Genomic DNA, 17,443 nt, shown 5'->3' with positions numbered 1-17,443 from the left:
ATGCACCACTCTGGTGAGACAGTCCGCGAGCAGATAGGGTCTCAGCCTGCGTACCAGATGGAGCTGATAAACAGCTGCCATGGACCTGTGCCTCCATGGAGACTGTCCGCAGGCAGGTAGGGTATGACTGTACAACTCTTTTTGCTCTTTAGTGGCCTTGAGCCAAGAGTCTTAAGTTCTTGGATCGCTAGCTTAAAGATAGGGAGTCTCAGGCCTGGAGGCCAAATGTGGTTGCTGACTCTCAGGGTTCTCCCTAGGCCAACCCCTCCCCAGCCACAACCTCTTTCCCAAGGCCAGATTCCTCACCAGCCCCTTCAACTCTGATAATGAAGATGGGTGTGAGAGCATGCGTAGAAACTAGCCTAATGGACAAATTTCTGGCTTTGCCCACTTTTGGCTTTGATCTCACCAATCACAGGCCGGTGGCCCCCAGGAAGTTACTTGGAAGGGAAAGTGGCCCTCCAGGCTGAAAAAGCTCCTCCTATAGGTGGACAACTCAGTCAGCAGAGCATGACACTCTTAATCTCATGATTGTGGGTTCAAGTCGCACATTGGGTGAATGATTCCTGCATTGCAAGGGGTTGGAATAGATGACCCTCGTGGTCTCTTCCAACTCTATGATTCTGCGAACAACACATGATTCCACAAGACAAGCACAGAGTGCATTAAATAAATATAAATTTTATTAAAAACACCCACATTTCAGCATTATCAGGAATGATATAATAAAACAGCTTTTCAAATAACCTGCATTCATTACATTACAATACTTACAGTATTTATAACCATTCTCAGATTTTAATGGACCAAAAAAAAAAGCCCCTTTGAAAAATGAGGAAAAGTTTCTTTAAAAATAAAAACAAAAACAACTCAAACAGTAGAACATAAGCTTAGAAAATGCACATTTTTTTTTTAAAAAAGGTCATTATCTTAGTGTCAAACTGTTAAAGTTTCCTACACAAAAGTTAACCACTAGCTTTAAAAGTGAACTTTCAACGCCACTGTGCGTCAATCAAGATGAAGGGAACAAATCATTCAAGTAAAGTTGACACCACTCAGAAGTATCTTCAAGTATGGCTATAGTCAACCTGATAATCCTATACAAGCAATGTTATGTCTGCTCCCCCCTCCCCCCCAGTTCACTGAGGCAGGGTTCTGTACATCAAAATTACAACTTTTATTTACAATACATATTTCTCCTCCCGGTCCCACTCCCCCTTCCCAAATTCCCAAACTAAGTTTTCTTCTGCCTGCAAGCAATTTGGCAAATGACGGGGGTTGGATACAAGCCCCCCCTTCGGCATGTGGATGGGGTCTTCCACTCACAGAAGGGATGCCTGACACTTTGCGTCTGAAGTACCACAAGACAAAAAGGGAACTGAGCAATGTTCCTGCAACTTTTTGCAGAATTAGCAGCATCCTAGCTGCTCTAGAACCGAGCATGGCACAGTGCTGAACTCTCATGCACAAACATGTGCAGAACAGCTCTACCAAAAATGTGCATGTTGCTCATGGTTCTTTGGCAGGGCTGGATTTAGGTTTGATGAGGCCCTAAGCTACTGAAGGTAATGGGGCCCTTTATATGTCCGGCTGTCCTTTGTCAACAACAAATTGTTGCTGGTTTTTGTGTTGATATATGGTAATTTATGGACCTAATAGGCATCTAAAGCCATTTGCACATAATAAACATGTATTTTATCAAAGTAATTGATATAGAAATGAGCAAACCTGTGATATTTTAGGGAGCAGGCTAGCAGGCGGGGCCCATTATGTACATCATAGGAGCCTACACAACACAAAACACTGCTGCTGTATGTAGATTTTATTTTATTTGTTTTTTTACCTTACATTTTGGAAATGCACATCCAGTTTTTTATTTTAATTTTTTGGGGGCCCCCCAAGAGAGTGAGGCCCTAAGCTATAGCTTGTTTAGCTTATACATAAATCCGACATTGTTCTTTGGAATCCAACCTAGAACCTGTTTTTAAATCGGCACTTCTCGCCTTAAGTCAGCAAAGAAATGGTAAATGGAAAAACATAATATTACTGGAAGATGGTTTGATTACATGGATTCAGCAGCTCCCATGTGGAGCTCCACACAAGCAGAGGCTGTTTGGTTTGGGTTCAATGCAATGTTGAGAATCATCACTGATGAGGTTTTTCTCAACATGCAGCAAAGCAGAGCAGCATTGGCTTGTACTGAGGTCTCTGAGATTCACCCAGCTTTGGGTGATTCCAGGGATTCTCATTAATTAAAGTTGCAAAGGTTAAAGATTTGTTTCCAAGTTAAATATTCAAAGGACTTGTATTTACAGTGTGGTGTTGGCAGTAGACTGAGGAGGGGATGTCTCAAACTGCAGTTCTCCAACATTCAACGGTGATTATAATGCTGCTTTTAAAAGGCCAAATTCAGGCACTGGTCCTGTAATGGTCAATATTTACGTTGCCCAAATACACACAGTGCTATCGGTGGGACAATTCAATGTATAGAGTGAAGCAGCAACTTGTTTCATGGGTCAGGGTCTTTGCCTCATAATATATTGCCCAGCCAAACATTGAGGCATTAGGTCTGCATTTTTCAAAAGCAAGACGTCCTAAGAAGAACATTGCTTGATCAGACCAACATTAGCCAATCGGATGCCTCTGGGAATCCTAAAAGCAGGAGATGACTGCAAAAGCCCTTTCTGCCTGGAGGCAACATAGAGTCACCTTGACTAGAAGTAGCCGCTTATTCTTCATAAAATTGTCTAATCTCCCTACTCGCAGCTCCCGCTCCCGCCAATTAACTTTTAATCTCCTTGGAAACACACAACCCTCTAGCAAATGGTCAGTTGCCAAATCCTTGCCTTCACAACAGGAACGAGGAGTCTGTGGCCAGCTCCTATCTTCCCTAGCTCACATGGGAGTTGTAGTCCTGCGACAGGTGGGGAACCAACTTCCCCCTCCCCTGCTTTACAGTTTCCCTTTTGACCGCTCAGTGCATTCTGCTTTCCATTTTGTGACTGGGCCATACAACCCCTCCCAGAAGAAAGCAGAGTTTAAATCGTTAAAACACTCTCATCACTGTATAAAGGAGCGGATGAATTTACACAAAATATAGCTTTAATCGCCGTCAGTACATTTACAAGTATTAGAGAAAGATAAAGATTGAATCCTCAAACAATAGAATAGAATAGAATAAAATAAAAACCCTCAAGGATAATATTTTGATCAACATTCACAACACTTTCACACACCCTCGCACAATATTCTCTCTCTCGCACACTCATTCTCACCCCTACTCTCTCACACACTTAGATGATATGTTGGCTTACAAAGGAGATCATGAGCTGATATATCCCTGAATTTTTAGAACAAAAACATTAAAAAGTCGAAGTTCAAGTTATACTTGCTATAATATCAAGTAGCGAATGAGAGAGAAAAAAAATCTTGTTTTTCAAAGAATCAGGGGGGAAGAGAGGGAGGGGAAGGTGATATAACGTTATAAGCTTCCGCTCCCAGTTTAACATCCTATTGCCAACTAGTGTTGAGGTATATGACAAGTAGGAACATCATTCAAACATTTTAATGTATTTTTAGATCACATTATATTTTAATAGCAGGCTGAGTAGCACCGTGATGTGAATTCAGCTCCAAACCCATATATATATATCTATGTATATATATATCTAGATATATAATAGATTTATATTTATATATTTGTACAGTATTAAAATACTAAAGCATTAAAAAAAATTGTTTACAAGTTAAGTTACTTACTATACATCTCTTTTGCTTGCATTTTGTTTAATACAAATTACCAATTTAAAAACCCGCCACAGCAAGCCAGCTGCCTGTTCTGTATCCTTTCCCCCCCCCACGACAGAATCGCACAGAATAACCCTGTATCTCGTGTCTTGGTTCTACTCAAACCTTCCTAGCGAAGATGGGCACCTTACACTGAGCAGTGTGATGTATACTGTAACATAAATAATCCATTGAACACCTCAGTCTGCCCAGCTATTTGGAGAACTTTTATGGATCCTTTAAAAAAAAAAAGTAGACTAAACTACACAATTATCAAGTCTAACCCATGCTGTTAATTATCCGAAGCTAATATTAAACAAAAACAAAATGTATATACGATTTGAGGGATACACTCGTCATCATAATGGTAAGGAAAAACATGTTCACAGTACAGCTGTGTAAGATGAGCACCAAGGAATTGGAAGATTGGGGGGGGGGGCAGAGTGTGTTGTAAAGGCAATGCCTTGCATCCATTCAACCCAAGTGTGATTCTGCCTTTAAAAGCAGATGTTCCTCTTGTACACCAGTAGATGTTTAAGTAAGAGGTTTATCTACATAGTCTCAACCCCTATTTTTAGGAGGGGGGGAGGAAAAGGATGCTGCAGGGAAAGGGATAATCACTCTCCCCTGCTACTTCTCAAGATTGAAATTGCCCCTCCCATTTTTATTTTTGAAAAAGCATAGTATTGGGGCTCTTTTACATGGATTTGCCCCAAAGATAAAATAAGCTTCTAACATGTTTTAGTACCCCAGTGGTGTTTGCCAATGCTTCAGGCAGACAAAGTACTTTTCAAGCACCATTAAATTAAACAAAACAACCCCACACATTTTTTCTCCTTAATCAGGCCTTAACTTGATGGATGCATTCAAATGAGATCCAACAGAGCTTATATGGGCAGGCAGCCTAAGGGCTTTTGGGCTGAGGGGTCTTTCTAGATGACCCAAACCCTTGATTTTTGCCTTTATCACACTATTTACTTTAGTCAGCAGTATGCTATTCTGTCTCTGCACAATAGATTGTAAGTCTCCTTGCTGAAGCATAGCACCACCAAGAAAATATTTTTAAAATCCAATATTTCCAGCAGAAATATAGCAAGCCAGAGGAAGGGATGGGCTAGGTATTAAAAGTGAGAACTAAGAACACAGAAACATAAGAGCCTGTGAAATCAAGTCAATGGGCCACATTTTTCAGCATCCCATTCTCACAGTGTCTGAGGGAGCAACATGGCATGTTCCAGTGCTGTGGTACTGCACTGATAACATAACCCTACCCATATAGCATCTAAAGTAGCCTTAGTGAACTGCTCACAGGTAGCAATTCTGACTGCAGTCCCAAACAACCATAAAGCTCATGGGAAATAAATTTGCACCCAACCAGAGGCTTTCTGGAATTTTTTTACTGCCGTTTCCCCACAGGGTTCAAACAGGGAAGTCTAGGATTGTTACCACTGAGGATTAAATTTCTTTTGACCCTGAGTGCTCAGAAAAATCTGTCAAAATCTTCACGGTCATTTGAAAACGAGGAAGTTAAATAAAATATTAACACCAGGGAGTACCTTCCATGCAGTTAACAAGTATATTTAGCAAAATTACAAAAAAAATGCCTTTCTTCATCTTAATTTATTTTTAAAAAATCTAAACTCAAACAAGTTTTATTGGATTTGCTGAAAATCTGTTCAGCACTCCCTTCTCAAATTCCTCCTTTTTCACTCAGTAAACTAGCCCATTGAGATGCTTCCCTGACATTAGCCAGGTCTTTATTTTCTGCAAGGTACTGAATGACCGCTCTATGATACAAGTGGTGTATAGCTAAGCAAGAGAGATAGCCAGTTAGACACACTCCAGTAGTATTCTAAATTCTGATGTTTTGTAGAGAATGGCTGAAATGATATGCTACATGCATAACTGTAACAAAAGCCGGCACTAACTTTTTCTAGGGAAACGCTCGCTAAGGAGGGAGATAGTGGCACCTCAGTGAGCATTTCAATTTCAAATATTCTGATTCTTTCTACTTTGAGTTAAGTATTATTTACAGTCGTACCTTGGTTGTCAAACGCCTTGGTACTCAGATATTTTGGCTCCCGGATACCGCAAACCCGGAAGTGAGTGTTGCGGTTTGCAAACATTTTTTGGAAGCTGAACGTTTGATGGGGCTTCCACAGCTTCAGACTGAGTGCAGGAAGTTTCTTCAGCTGATCGGAAGCTATGCCTTGGTTTTTGAACCATTCTGGGAGTCGAAGGAACTCCCAGAACAGATTAAGTTTGACAACCAAGGTACCACTGTACTTGATTTGGGGGTGGGGTGAGCAGGGGCCCCACTGGCTATACCCATGGAGGAGAAGAGCATGCAAACCCAAGGCTTGATTCTGCTCATTCATGTACAGTAAACAATGTCTTAGTGTTATGTCCCAAACAGGCTGCTGTTTGGATGCTGTCTTTGAAACTTCCATTGCTGAAAAGGAAGACTGCTGTTCAGTTTAAAATATTGCTTTTGCTTCTTTGCCCATGCAACCAACCATAATGAAAAGCTCCAGAGAGCTTCACACAAAGTCACCCTACTGCTCATATATAAGCTTTGCTGGATCTTGGTCCTGCCTGAGCACAATTTCCCATATTTTAAAAACTGGGTGTTTTTTCTTTGAAGCACCAGATTACAAACAAATACAATTTGGATACAAACACAAAAATAAAAAGGTCCTGTTTGCTGTTTAAGGAGAGCACAGCATACTTTTTAACGTTTTCATGGTTATAAAAGGCATTAAAACTGTTCAGCTGCTGCATTAGACACCATTCTTATACATAGCACCATGTTTTAGAATAGCCAAACAAATTCAGTGTTTTGCTTCGTATTCTTTATGTAATATATGTCGCTATCCTGATTAATAAAAATCAAGTCAAGATTAAGATTACAGCAACAAACAAACCCCTGCATGTTAAGAAGCTGCATTTCCAGTATTTCAGCACATCATAGATTCAGCACCAGTTGGTAATTTAAAATTTTTGCTACTGAAATACTACAGTATTTTTTACTTTAAAAACAAACTTCTCTTAACTAACTTGCTTTCATTTAAATGGTCACAGATGTAAAAATTTTAAAGGTTATGCATACAGATTCTCTGTCTTCCAGTAAGTAGTCAAGCCAGTATTTCAACGTTAAATTTGCATAGGGTGCTTTGGTTTTTAGTTGTTAACGTGTTACCTGTGACCAGTTACCAAATGGATGTGTTGGCAATGTTACCTCTTTTGCTGGTACAAGGAGGTTTTCCCATTGACAAGTTAAAAAGAAAAGGAAAAAAAAAATACTGTCTCTTGCCCTTTTCCCTTGTCTCCAGCCTAAAAAGAACGACTACCTACCAACATAAACAAAAACAAAAAACAGATGAGGTAATGAACGAAGATCTGATGTTTATATATATCTGTTGTAAGGCCCTGTAACCCGTGTAAAGGCATATGGAGATGTGGTAACCGTGGAGTTTGTGGTGAGAGACATAGTCCTTTGTGCAAGAGACCTGATGAAACGCATGTAGGTTGGCTCCAAATTCTCATTCAGTTCAGCCGGCTCCCGCTTCACTTTCTTGCCATGCACTTTCTGAGGCACATAATCCGGACCGTACTTTTCGCAGTCCTCCTCTTTCTCCCTCGCCTTCTCCGCCATCTTGGCCTCCCACAAAGCTAGGCCGTGCTTTGGCTCGTTCATGCTTTTGTGCTGGTAGAAGACGAGCGATATCCTTGTGGGGTGGTTCCTGTTAGGGTTCTTCAGCGGGGTCGTCGCGTGGAGCTCACGTTTTGCGCATTCTATGAGAATTGACCCGTGCGAGGGGGCGACCGCCACGCCACCTATATCTGGATCCAGAAAGCTCTGCTCGTTGTCTGACCAGACGCCATCGGGATCTTCTGGCGGGAGCACCTCAGTTTTATTTGCGCCTTCTTGGGAAGCAGTCCGATTGTGGTTAAGACCTGGAAGCATGTTTGACAACCCATTTTGGTTATTCTTGTTCTGGAGGTGGAGTGGATGAGCAGGGCCACTGAACATACCCGCAGCAGGGTGGTAGTCATGTGTTAAGTGTGGAGGGGGGTAGAGATGGTCGCCATTTTTATTCATGTAGTCCACACTTGGATTATTTAGATTTGATTTCAGTCTAGAGGCGATGTCCATAAAAGGACCATCAGCCTCATGTGTGGGGTAAGGAGGGAAGGAACCTGCATGCTGAATATTTGGTCTAATTGTGCAACTGTTGAGAGCATCTACCTGCACATTTTGGTTTCCATAATTCAAGTACCTGGGCCCAAAGTTCTGGTTGTTTCCAAACCTATGCTGATATAATGTATGAATTGGAGGTAGACTTAGCTTAGATAGAGAGTCTTGGCTCTGATACCTAAACAAGTCCATATGCTGAGGCTGAGACGAATAGGAGTTGTAGTAGGAGGAACAGTTCTCCAGAGGCAAGTTTCCATTGCATTGATAATGGGGATATTGGTTATTTTGACCCAAGTGTACAGAATAGGGATTCATGAGACCAGGAGAATTCAAATAGGCTCCTGCAGGTTGCGAAGACGTTGGGTAGATATTCATGGAGCTGGACCCACCATAAGGATCTGAGGCATGTGAAGAGTTTGGATAGGGATTGGCTGGATTTGGCAAACCCATGTAGAGGTTTGCGGGACCTGAAGCAGTGTATGAGTTGATGTGGTTTGACTGAGGTTTAGTAGGGAGGGCATGGTGCGGATGTTGGTAGAGCTTCTGCTGTGTCATGGCTGGTCCTGAAAGACGTAACAGATCTGTGGAAGGGGAAAGAGAGATAGAGGAAGAAATAGCTTTAGGAGGTAAGAACACCAATTATCACAGGTACGGGAATCGTTTTCTGCCTTCTTGTGCATTAGGAGAGGCACTGCTACTCCAACCCCTCAAAGAGGTTGGTGCAGCTCAGCACAGGAGAGTTCTCCCCTGCTATTAAGAACATAAGTAATACCACCACGGGTCAGTCCAAAGGCCCATCTGCTCCAATATTTTGTTCTCACGGTGGCCAATGAGATGCCCATGGAAATCGCACAAGCAGAATAAGGAGACAAAAGCATTCTCCTACTTGTGCTCTTCGGTGCCTGTTATTCTAGAGGCGCATGCTGTCTCGGATACTGGAGATAACATTTCACCATTGTGACCAGGAGCAACTGATAGCCTTATCAGTGTATCTAAGGCTGTGCACGCATTGCCAGCTAGGCTGCTCTCACCCTGGATTCTAGCATTATGAGAGTGGGAAAAGATCTCCCTAGTCATTTTCTCTACACCACTTATAATCTTGACTTTCTTTCTTTCCTTGCTTTCTTTCTAAGCCCAAACTTTCCCTAAATGAGCAACCTTTTCTCATAGGTAAGTTGTTCCAGACCCTTGATAATTTTGGCTACCCTTTTCTGTGCCTTTTCCATCTATTGAAGAGAAAACAGGGATGCTGCCTCTTCCCTGCACAGCCATAAGAATGTAACATAAGATCACCCCTTGCCAGGTCACGCCATCTATCCCAGGGGTCAGCAACCTTTTTCAGCCATGGGCCGGTCCACCATCCCTCAGACCATGTGGTGGTGGTGGGGGGAATGAACACATTCCTATGCCCCACAAATAACCCAGAGATGCATTTTAAATAAAAACACACATTCTACTCATGTAAAAACACCAGGCAGGCCCTACAAATAACCCAGAGATGCATTTTAATTATAAGGACACATTCTATTCATGTAAAAACATGCTGATTCCTGGACCATCCATGGGCTGGATTTAGAAGGCGATTGGGCCGCATCTGGCCCGCGGACCTTAGGCTGCCTACCCCTGATCTATCCCAACATCCTGTTCCCACAATGGCCAACTGGATGCTTATATAAAGCCTGCAGGTAGTGCTTGGGCCCTCCATCTCCCAGTTCTCAGAGGTGGTTTTCAAGGACTCAAGGAGGCTGCAGGACAGAAAGAAAGCCCCACTGCTTGCTTTCCTCTGGAATGAACTGTCTGTGACCTCCACAATGTAAGTGCAACACAACCACCCCAAACCCTCTTGCCTAACAAGTTGTTAAGTACAGTTTGTCTTGTGAGAGTAAGAAAGTAAGCAAGGAAAAGTTAAACAACAAGAACGCACTGTTTGTATTTCTCCGTGCTTGACATGACTAGGGAAAGAACATCCTTAGGAGATTGTATACACACAGCTTTTTGCAGCTTATGTCTTGTTTGCCCACAGAAAAAAAATAGGAACCCTGAAGGCTGTAAGGGCATTTCTGCGCACTAAGAGGTTGTTCAGTCTTCATACTTATTCAAGAGAACCATTCGGATAGAAGCCTAAGGGCCAACCCAGATATGTTAAATGCCTTATTGCTATTCTCCCTCCTTCTGTGCACATTAGATATTTGTAAATGGCACCCAGGGTAGCTGTAATAGGTGGGGATGGACAACATAAACCTTAAAAGCTTCCCTCTCAAATGACGCTACTTACATAGGAATGAAAGCTCCCATTAGATGTGTGTGTGTGTGTGTGTGTGTGTGTGTGTGTATATATACACACACACACACACATATATATAATATCACAGTAAGATTGGCCCTAAATAAAGTCTTGAATTATTTACTTCTAACATACTTTTCATGTGCTTTATCAAGGAAAAGGCAATGGAATTGCTGGGTGGCCATTGGCTGCCTCCATCTGCACATCAGGTGAATGCTTCAGAAAAGCTGCGGCCAGTCAAAGCAGGCATTATTGGGCGATGGAGAGGGACACATTGCCTGAATTGGTATAATCAAGTATGTTCAAAAAACTATGGGTTGAGGTCTATAGCTTGAACCAAACACCGCTTTGGTGTAAGGAAAGGCTGTATACGAATACCTTAAGTAACTGAAACGTCATCTACATATATTCTGAAGTTGTTCACTGACCTATAGAAGACACTAAAAGCTGAACACATGCACTGCCTGCCACCTAACCTGCCTCACCCTTATCTTGAGTATAAATAATACAAACAGCACAGGAAACAGAACCATGACCCATGGTGCGTACTCATTACAAACCATACCTGCTAACTGCTTTGCATGACCCGATGCTTCTGAGATGGCCTGCTTTTGGCGTGCTGCGTTTGACTTCTCTCTCTCGTGTTTGCTAGACCCATTATCCATAGCAGCAAGCTTCTCTGTGGCTGCTTTCTTAGCTTCCAACTTTTTTTGCCGGCAAGTCTTAACTGGCTCCGAAAGCATCCTTACTTTTCTCCGGAAGGAGCTAAGGACCTGAATGCTGCCGTTCCGTTTTTTCTCTTCCTGACCTTCTGCACTTCCAAACTCGTCCACGTTGGAGATTTTGTACAAAGGGAGCACATGCAATTGCTCATCTTCGGGCGTCTGGCCAATTTCACGATTGTCTTCTCTGGTGAGCGTACAAACCTGTTAAAACAAGGAATGCCCTCTTAGCATGACAAGAACACAAAGGTCTGTCGCATGGCATGTGTCTCTAATGGGCTTATTTGCTTTATTATCCCATCTTTTCTGCAACAAGGGCAAGGTGGCATTCTCTCAACAGCTCTGTGAAGCAGGTTAGACTGAGAGAGTGGGGGCCACAATAGCAGTCATGAAATATGACTGATCTTCAGGTGAGTCAGAAAGCAAAGTGACGTCCAAGAAAGGGGAAGAGCTCACATCCAGTTAAGGGTGCCTCTTCAAATGACTGAAGCATAGCAACACCCACCTAGTGCCATTCGAATGTCCACTCAAGAACTATTGATGGATTTATTTATTACATTTATATCCCACCTTTCCTCCAAGGAGCTGAAGATGGCATTCATGGTTCTCCCCCTCTTCATTTTAACCACACAACAACCCTGTGAGATAGGACAGGCTGAGAATGTGTGACTGGCCCAAAGTCACCCAGTGGGGATTTGAACCCTGGTCTCTTGGGTCTTAGTCCAACACTCTAACCACTCCGCCACCCTGGCTGTCTTTAGAAGGTTTACTTAGGACCCATCGTGATAAAGGGAGAGAAGGGACACTGGATTAGTTGGCATACCCAAAACATGCTGTTGGGAGTTGAAGCACACGACTTTCTGAGAAAGTCCTTTGGTTTTCTCAGCTTTAAAGGGAATGTGCTTCCCTCTGCCTCCAGCTGGGAACTTTAAGAGTCTCAGGATTCAAATGAAGATGTCAGATTCTGCACTTTTTGCAAGTTAAACTTCCCATTCAGGAGCTGATTATAACCACATAGCTCTTGAGCTCTCCTAGTCTTATATTGTTTCGCTGTGTAATAAAAGCAAGGCTAGGAGCAAGGATTTTAAGAATGAACCATGGGAATCTCCATCATCTTTTAATTAAAAGTCTGGAGGATTTCACATTCCTCTTCATATAAGCATTTTGCCGTTCTCTCTCCCCACCCCCACCCCCCAACAGCCATCATGTGCCAATTTAATAGAAATACAGATTATGAAAAAATAATGAACTTAATAGAGGAAATTAGTTCTGCATGAGTACGGCTGCATGCATCACTGACTTACCAGTGTGCTGCCATTCTGCATATTATGCAAGTCTCTGTGAGCATGAGCACAGAAATCCAGGCAGGCAGTGACCCCTGAGAACGGACGGCCTTCTTTTAAACCCAGACGGCACTCGGGTGCTCTGTGTTCATATTCAATCTGAAACAAAACAAGCGCACACACGCATTACTGAAATAGTCTAATTTAAAAATGCTGTATTATCCCAGAGGAAATCATAGTCTTAGCTATGTTGAGGTTTTTTTGACCCAGCTGGATTATTTTGATTTGTCATGTGGAGTACAGGAGCCAAGAAACCTCTCTGGGGGTATATCCATTACAGCGTTGAAGTCAAAACTTTGTAGGGCAAAGACAGTGACGGAAGACCACCAGACTCCCTGAAGTCAGCACTGCTAATAAGCTACCAAGTATAAGACCTCAGGGATGGCCCAATGAGGAGGCAGAATGAGACAATGATGTCAGGCATATGGAAGTGGCAAACTGGCTCCCTTGGACCTGCTCCTTAACTCATTACTGGGCAGGTAGGCTTGGCAATGCATTCTGGGTGAGGTGACCTGGAGAATGCCAGTGGCACTGCTTTCTGTAGCAGCTAGGAAGCCTGCTCAAACTTTTTTTTAAAAAGGTGCTTGTTGCAGCTTACAAGAAACTGTAATTTTGTTAGTGGGCTTTCTACATGCTATGTCAAGCCTGAGGAATCTCTCCCTCCCCTCCCGGTGGTTCAAGGAGCCAGGAGAAAACAAGAAAGCTTTTAAGTACGATTTATTTGGTTACTGTGGTAACAGACAAAGAATTCCCCGTTCGCATCCCGAACAGAATGCAAGACGCGATGGCGCGTGCCGCGTTTCGCCGCTACCGCGCATGCACGTGACATCATTTTGAGCATCTGCACATGCGTGAGCAGCGAAACCCGGAAGTAACGCACTCCGTTACTTCCGGGTTGCTGCGGAGCACAACTCAAACGCGCTCAACTCGAAGCACATTCAACTTGAGGTATGACTGTACAGGAGGAAAGAATCAGCAGGATTAAAGAGTCCCAGTCTTTGGGTTCCCACATTGCAGGGGTGCCAACTTGAATAAAATATTGAGGGGCCCAGGTAATTGAACACGGGATGTGGTGCACACACACCACTTGAATGGCAATGTACGTCAACTCTGGGGCAGGGGTCTCGGTCCCCTCAAATATTTTAGGGAGGGGCGAAGGGACCTTGGCCTCTAGGAGGTGGCTCCTATGCCACTTTTGCGCAGAATTTGGTGGATATATATATATATATATATATATATATATATATATATATATGCTTTCGTAGATTTTCACGGGTACAGGAATGCAGGTTTTGGTGTCCTCGGGTGTCTTCCCGTGTAAAAGTTGGGGTGTCTAGGCGACGTTTCGACGAGGTCTCACTCGTCATCTTCAGGCTGGTGCTTTCGGCTTCTTGTTACTGGAACAGAGCAGGATCTCAGTGTTTGAGTTCCTATAAATACTGTTGAGGGGGTGTGGTGTATAGCCTCCAATGTTCTGGGCAGAGAGGAAGTTCCCAGGCTAGTGTGCCTTTTCTTCTTTTGTTCCTTAATTACTTGAGGGATATCTTGAGTGATTTCTTGAGTGATATCCTGAGTACCACTTAGGTGGGTCATTAGGTGTGGATTAGTTGCTAAAGTCTTTGTGTCTTGACCTCTTGAACTTTGTGAAGAGTTTTTCTGAGAAGATGGCTGTACTGCACTTAGTTGTGCTCTGGCTTGGCTTCGTGTATAGGGGCGAGCTGTGGTTTTGTGGCCTGTGTCAGCCAGATCTGTGTAGGGATTGCAGGGGGGTGCAGCATCCGGAGGTGCCACCATGGTTTGGCTACTGGATGGTGTCTGTAATTTATCTGTGGAGAGGGTCTGGGTTTGGGTCTGGTGTGGTTGATTGGTGATAGCGTTCTGTGTGCCTCTGGATCTGGTGTCAGTTTTTGTGGGGAGGGCTAATTTCCAGATGTCTGGCAAGCGGGATGTGTCGTCACGCTTGTTCATGTTGTGAGGGTGTTTCTCTATCTCGATGGCTTCCATGATTATTCTCTTGTGGTGATGTTCCATGTTAAAGAGCAATTTGGAATCTGCAAAATTAATTTCGTGTCCTGTTTCTTTCATGTGTTGGAAAAGAGAGGAAGTTTTTTCTTCTTTTTTGACGGCATTCTTGTGTTCAGATATGTTGACGACACCTTTGTAATTTGGCCACACGGGAAGGAAAAACTGGATAGCTTCCTCACACATCTCAACAGCCTACACCCCAAAATACAATTCACTATGGAAATAGAAGCCAACAACCAACTTCCCTTCCTTGACGTCCTAATCTACAAAAAACCTGATGGCTCCCTAGGACACACTATCTACCGGAAAAAAACACACACCAACCGCTACTTACATGCACAATCACACCACCACCCTGCACAAATAAACTCCGTAGCCAAGACTCTCATCTCCAGAACCAAACGCCTGGCTGACAAAGACCACTTGACAACTGAGTTACAGAATCTCTCAAATGTGTTAATTGCCAATGGATACCAGCAAAACAGGGTTACGAAGCTAATCCAAAAAGAAACACCCCCCAAAAACCAAGACACAGAAGAAAACAATGGCATGGCCCTCCTTCCTTATATCAAGGGCACTACAGATAAAATTAGCAAAATCCTCCATAAACACAATATCAAAACAGCCTTTTGCACCAACCAAAAAATAGCCAATATCCTCAGAAACCCCAAGGATAAAATCCAGTTGGAAAACCAAGGGGTCTATGAAATACCCTGCAAAGTCTGCCCAGCCACGTACATTGGACAAACAAACAGACGAATAAATGCACGTATCGCAGAACACAAGAATGCCGTCAAAAAAGAAGAAAAAACTTCCTCTCTTTTCCAACACATGAAAGAAACAGGACACGAAATTAATTTTGCAGATTCCAAATTGCTCTTTAACATGGAACATCACCACAAGAGAATAATCATGGAAGCCATCGAGATAGAGAAACACCCTCACAACATGAACAAGCGTGACGACACATCCCGCTTGCCAGACATCTGGAAATTAGCCCTCCCCACAAAAACTGACACCAGATCCAGAGGCACACAGAACGCTATCACCAATCAACCACACCAGACCCAAACCCAGACCCTCTCCACAGATAAATTACAGACACCATCCAGTAGCCAAACCATGGTGGCACCTCCGGATGCTGCACCCCCCTGCAATCCCTACACAGATCTGGCTGACACAGGCCACAAAACCACAGCTCGCCCCTATACACGAAGCCAAGCCAGAGCACAACTAAGTGCAGTACAGCCATCTTCTCAGAAAAACTCTTCACAAAGTTCAAGAGGTCAAGACACAAAGACTTTAGCAACTAATCCACACCTAATGACCCACCTAAGTGGTACTCAGGATATCACTCAAGAAATCACTCAAGATATCCCTCAAGTAATTAAGGAACAAAAGAAGAAAAGGCACACTAGCCTGGGAACTTCCTCTCTGCCCAGAACATTGGAGGCTATACACCACACCCCCTCAACAGTATTTATAGGAACTCAAACACTGAGATCCTGCTCTGTTCCAGTAACAAGAAGCCGAAAGCACCAGCCTGAAGATGACGAGTGAGACCTCGTCGAAACGTCGCCTAGACACCCCAACTTTTACACGGGAAGACACCCGAGGACACCAAAACCTGCATATATATATATATATATATATATATATATATATATATATATATATAAAAAATAGAGATTATGGGATAGTATTAGATGTGTGTTGTAATCAAATGTATTGGGGCAATTCAAAGTATATAAGGAGCATCTCATGGAGTGACATTATACTGTGTGAAATGAAAAAATCCCAACCTAAGTTTACTAGCAGAGTTAATTTTTTGGACCACTGCAATCAGTGCCATGAAGAACATGCAAGATCAACTGCTGCTAAAAGCTGAGGAATTCTGGTGTGGGAAAGATCTGAACCTTGGGAAGTCCTGGGGAAGTCTTTCTTGGGGATTTGGCCATTACTTTCAATACAAGATCATAAGAGGTCCCAAATAACTCCTTAACATGTTTCATCCATTGTTCGGCTTCACATAATTAGAAGTAATTTTTATCCCACTTTCCTCCATTATCATAAGTACATTTACAACAATTCTAATTTGCATTAGTCACAGCACAGAGTGATCTTAGGAGTGGTAGCTATTTCCAACTAATTACTCTAAAATAAGAAGCATGTGGTGTTTAAATGTACTCTAAAGATGTTATTCAAGCTTTTTTAAAACTTCAGATTCCCAAGGTCTCTGCCAAAGACTTATTATTATAATGAAACTTAATGTGATTGCAAAATAAATCAGGTTGTTTTAGTGTTGATAACTAGCACCCCACCCATTTTTTAGCCTACCTGGTTGTTATACGCATCAGGTGCCAGTTTCTTGTAAGTGGGGGCCATCAGAGTCGAGAGATTTTGCAAATTGGACTCCAGCTTTTCTTCCTAATTTTCAGTAAAGGAGTGATTTTGCGTGTTAGCATTCAACTGTATTAAGTTTACATTGTAGCCCTAATTATCCATTACAAGCCCAAAAAGGGGGGAGATGGAAGGGAGATATTGCAATAGATTAAGTTACTGCAGTTACAATATGCAATGCTAGTAAATCAGCAAACACAGAGGAAAGTTAAGGTTACAAAACAGAGGAATTTTAAATTTGCAAATAAACCAGGGAAACTGCTGGCTTGGCAGCTAAAAAATGAATGAAGGGGGAATGGAGAAAAGATGAAAAGTGTGTTTCTGTGCATGTGTGTGAGAAGGGGAAGGAGGGAGGGAAAGGGTATCCTGCTCACTTCTGACCTTGATTCCACCCATTACCTGCATTCAGGCCCTGCCCACTTCCCCCTAAAGGAATGCAGCCCCTGATTTCAGAAAGGTTCCTCACCTTCCTGTGTCAGACAGAAGAGGTAGATGGAAACACTTAGAAATAAATACCATTCTAGGGCGGAATGTTGTACTTTGACAAAACTTAAGACCATCATCTGACACTGTGAGTCATTTTTTAAAAAATGAGTTTTGTCTTATTCATTCATTCATTCATTCCCAACCCTTTTCCCTGACAAATACTCAAGGCAGCTTACTGATTAAAACAAGAACTGCTAAA

At 42.7% G+C, this 17,443-nt stretch overlaps 1 protein-coding gene across 1 annotated transcript in view; it reads right to left on the bottom strand.

Moving 5' to 3' along the window:
* Positions 1-5,734: 5,734 nt before the first annotated feature.
* Positions 5,735-17,443, bottom strand: part of TET2 (tet methylcytosine dioxygenase 2) — a 68,627-nt gene continuing 56,918 nt past the window's right edge. Inside the window, exons 7-10 of the mRNA XM_081924759.1 lie at positions 16,696-16,785; positions 12,295-12,432; positions 10,834-11,194; positions 5,735-8,565 (exon numbers count right to left, since the gene is read on the bottom strand). Coding sequence (XP_081780885.1) covers positions 7,193-8,565; positions 10,834-11,194; positions 12,295-12,432; positions 16,696-16,785 — 1,962 coding nt within the window. The 3' untranslated portion in view covers positions 5,735-7,192. The remainder of the gene's footprint in view (positions 8,566-10,833; positions 11,195-12,294; positions 12,433-16,695; positions 16,786-17,443) is intronic.

Source organism: Podarcis melisellensis, assembly GCF_964234715.1.
Source record: "Podarcis melisellensis genome assembly, chromosome: 9".
Lineage (NCBI taxonomy): Eukaryota > Metazoa > Chordata > Lepidosauria > Squamata > Lacertidae > Podarcis > Podarcis melisellensis.
The sequence above is the reverse complement of the archived record's forward strand: the minus strand, read 5'-3'. Positions and strand labels throughout refer to the sequence as shown.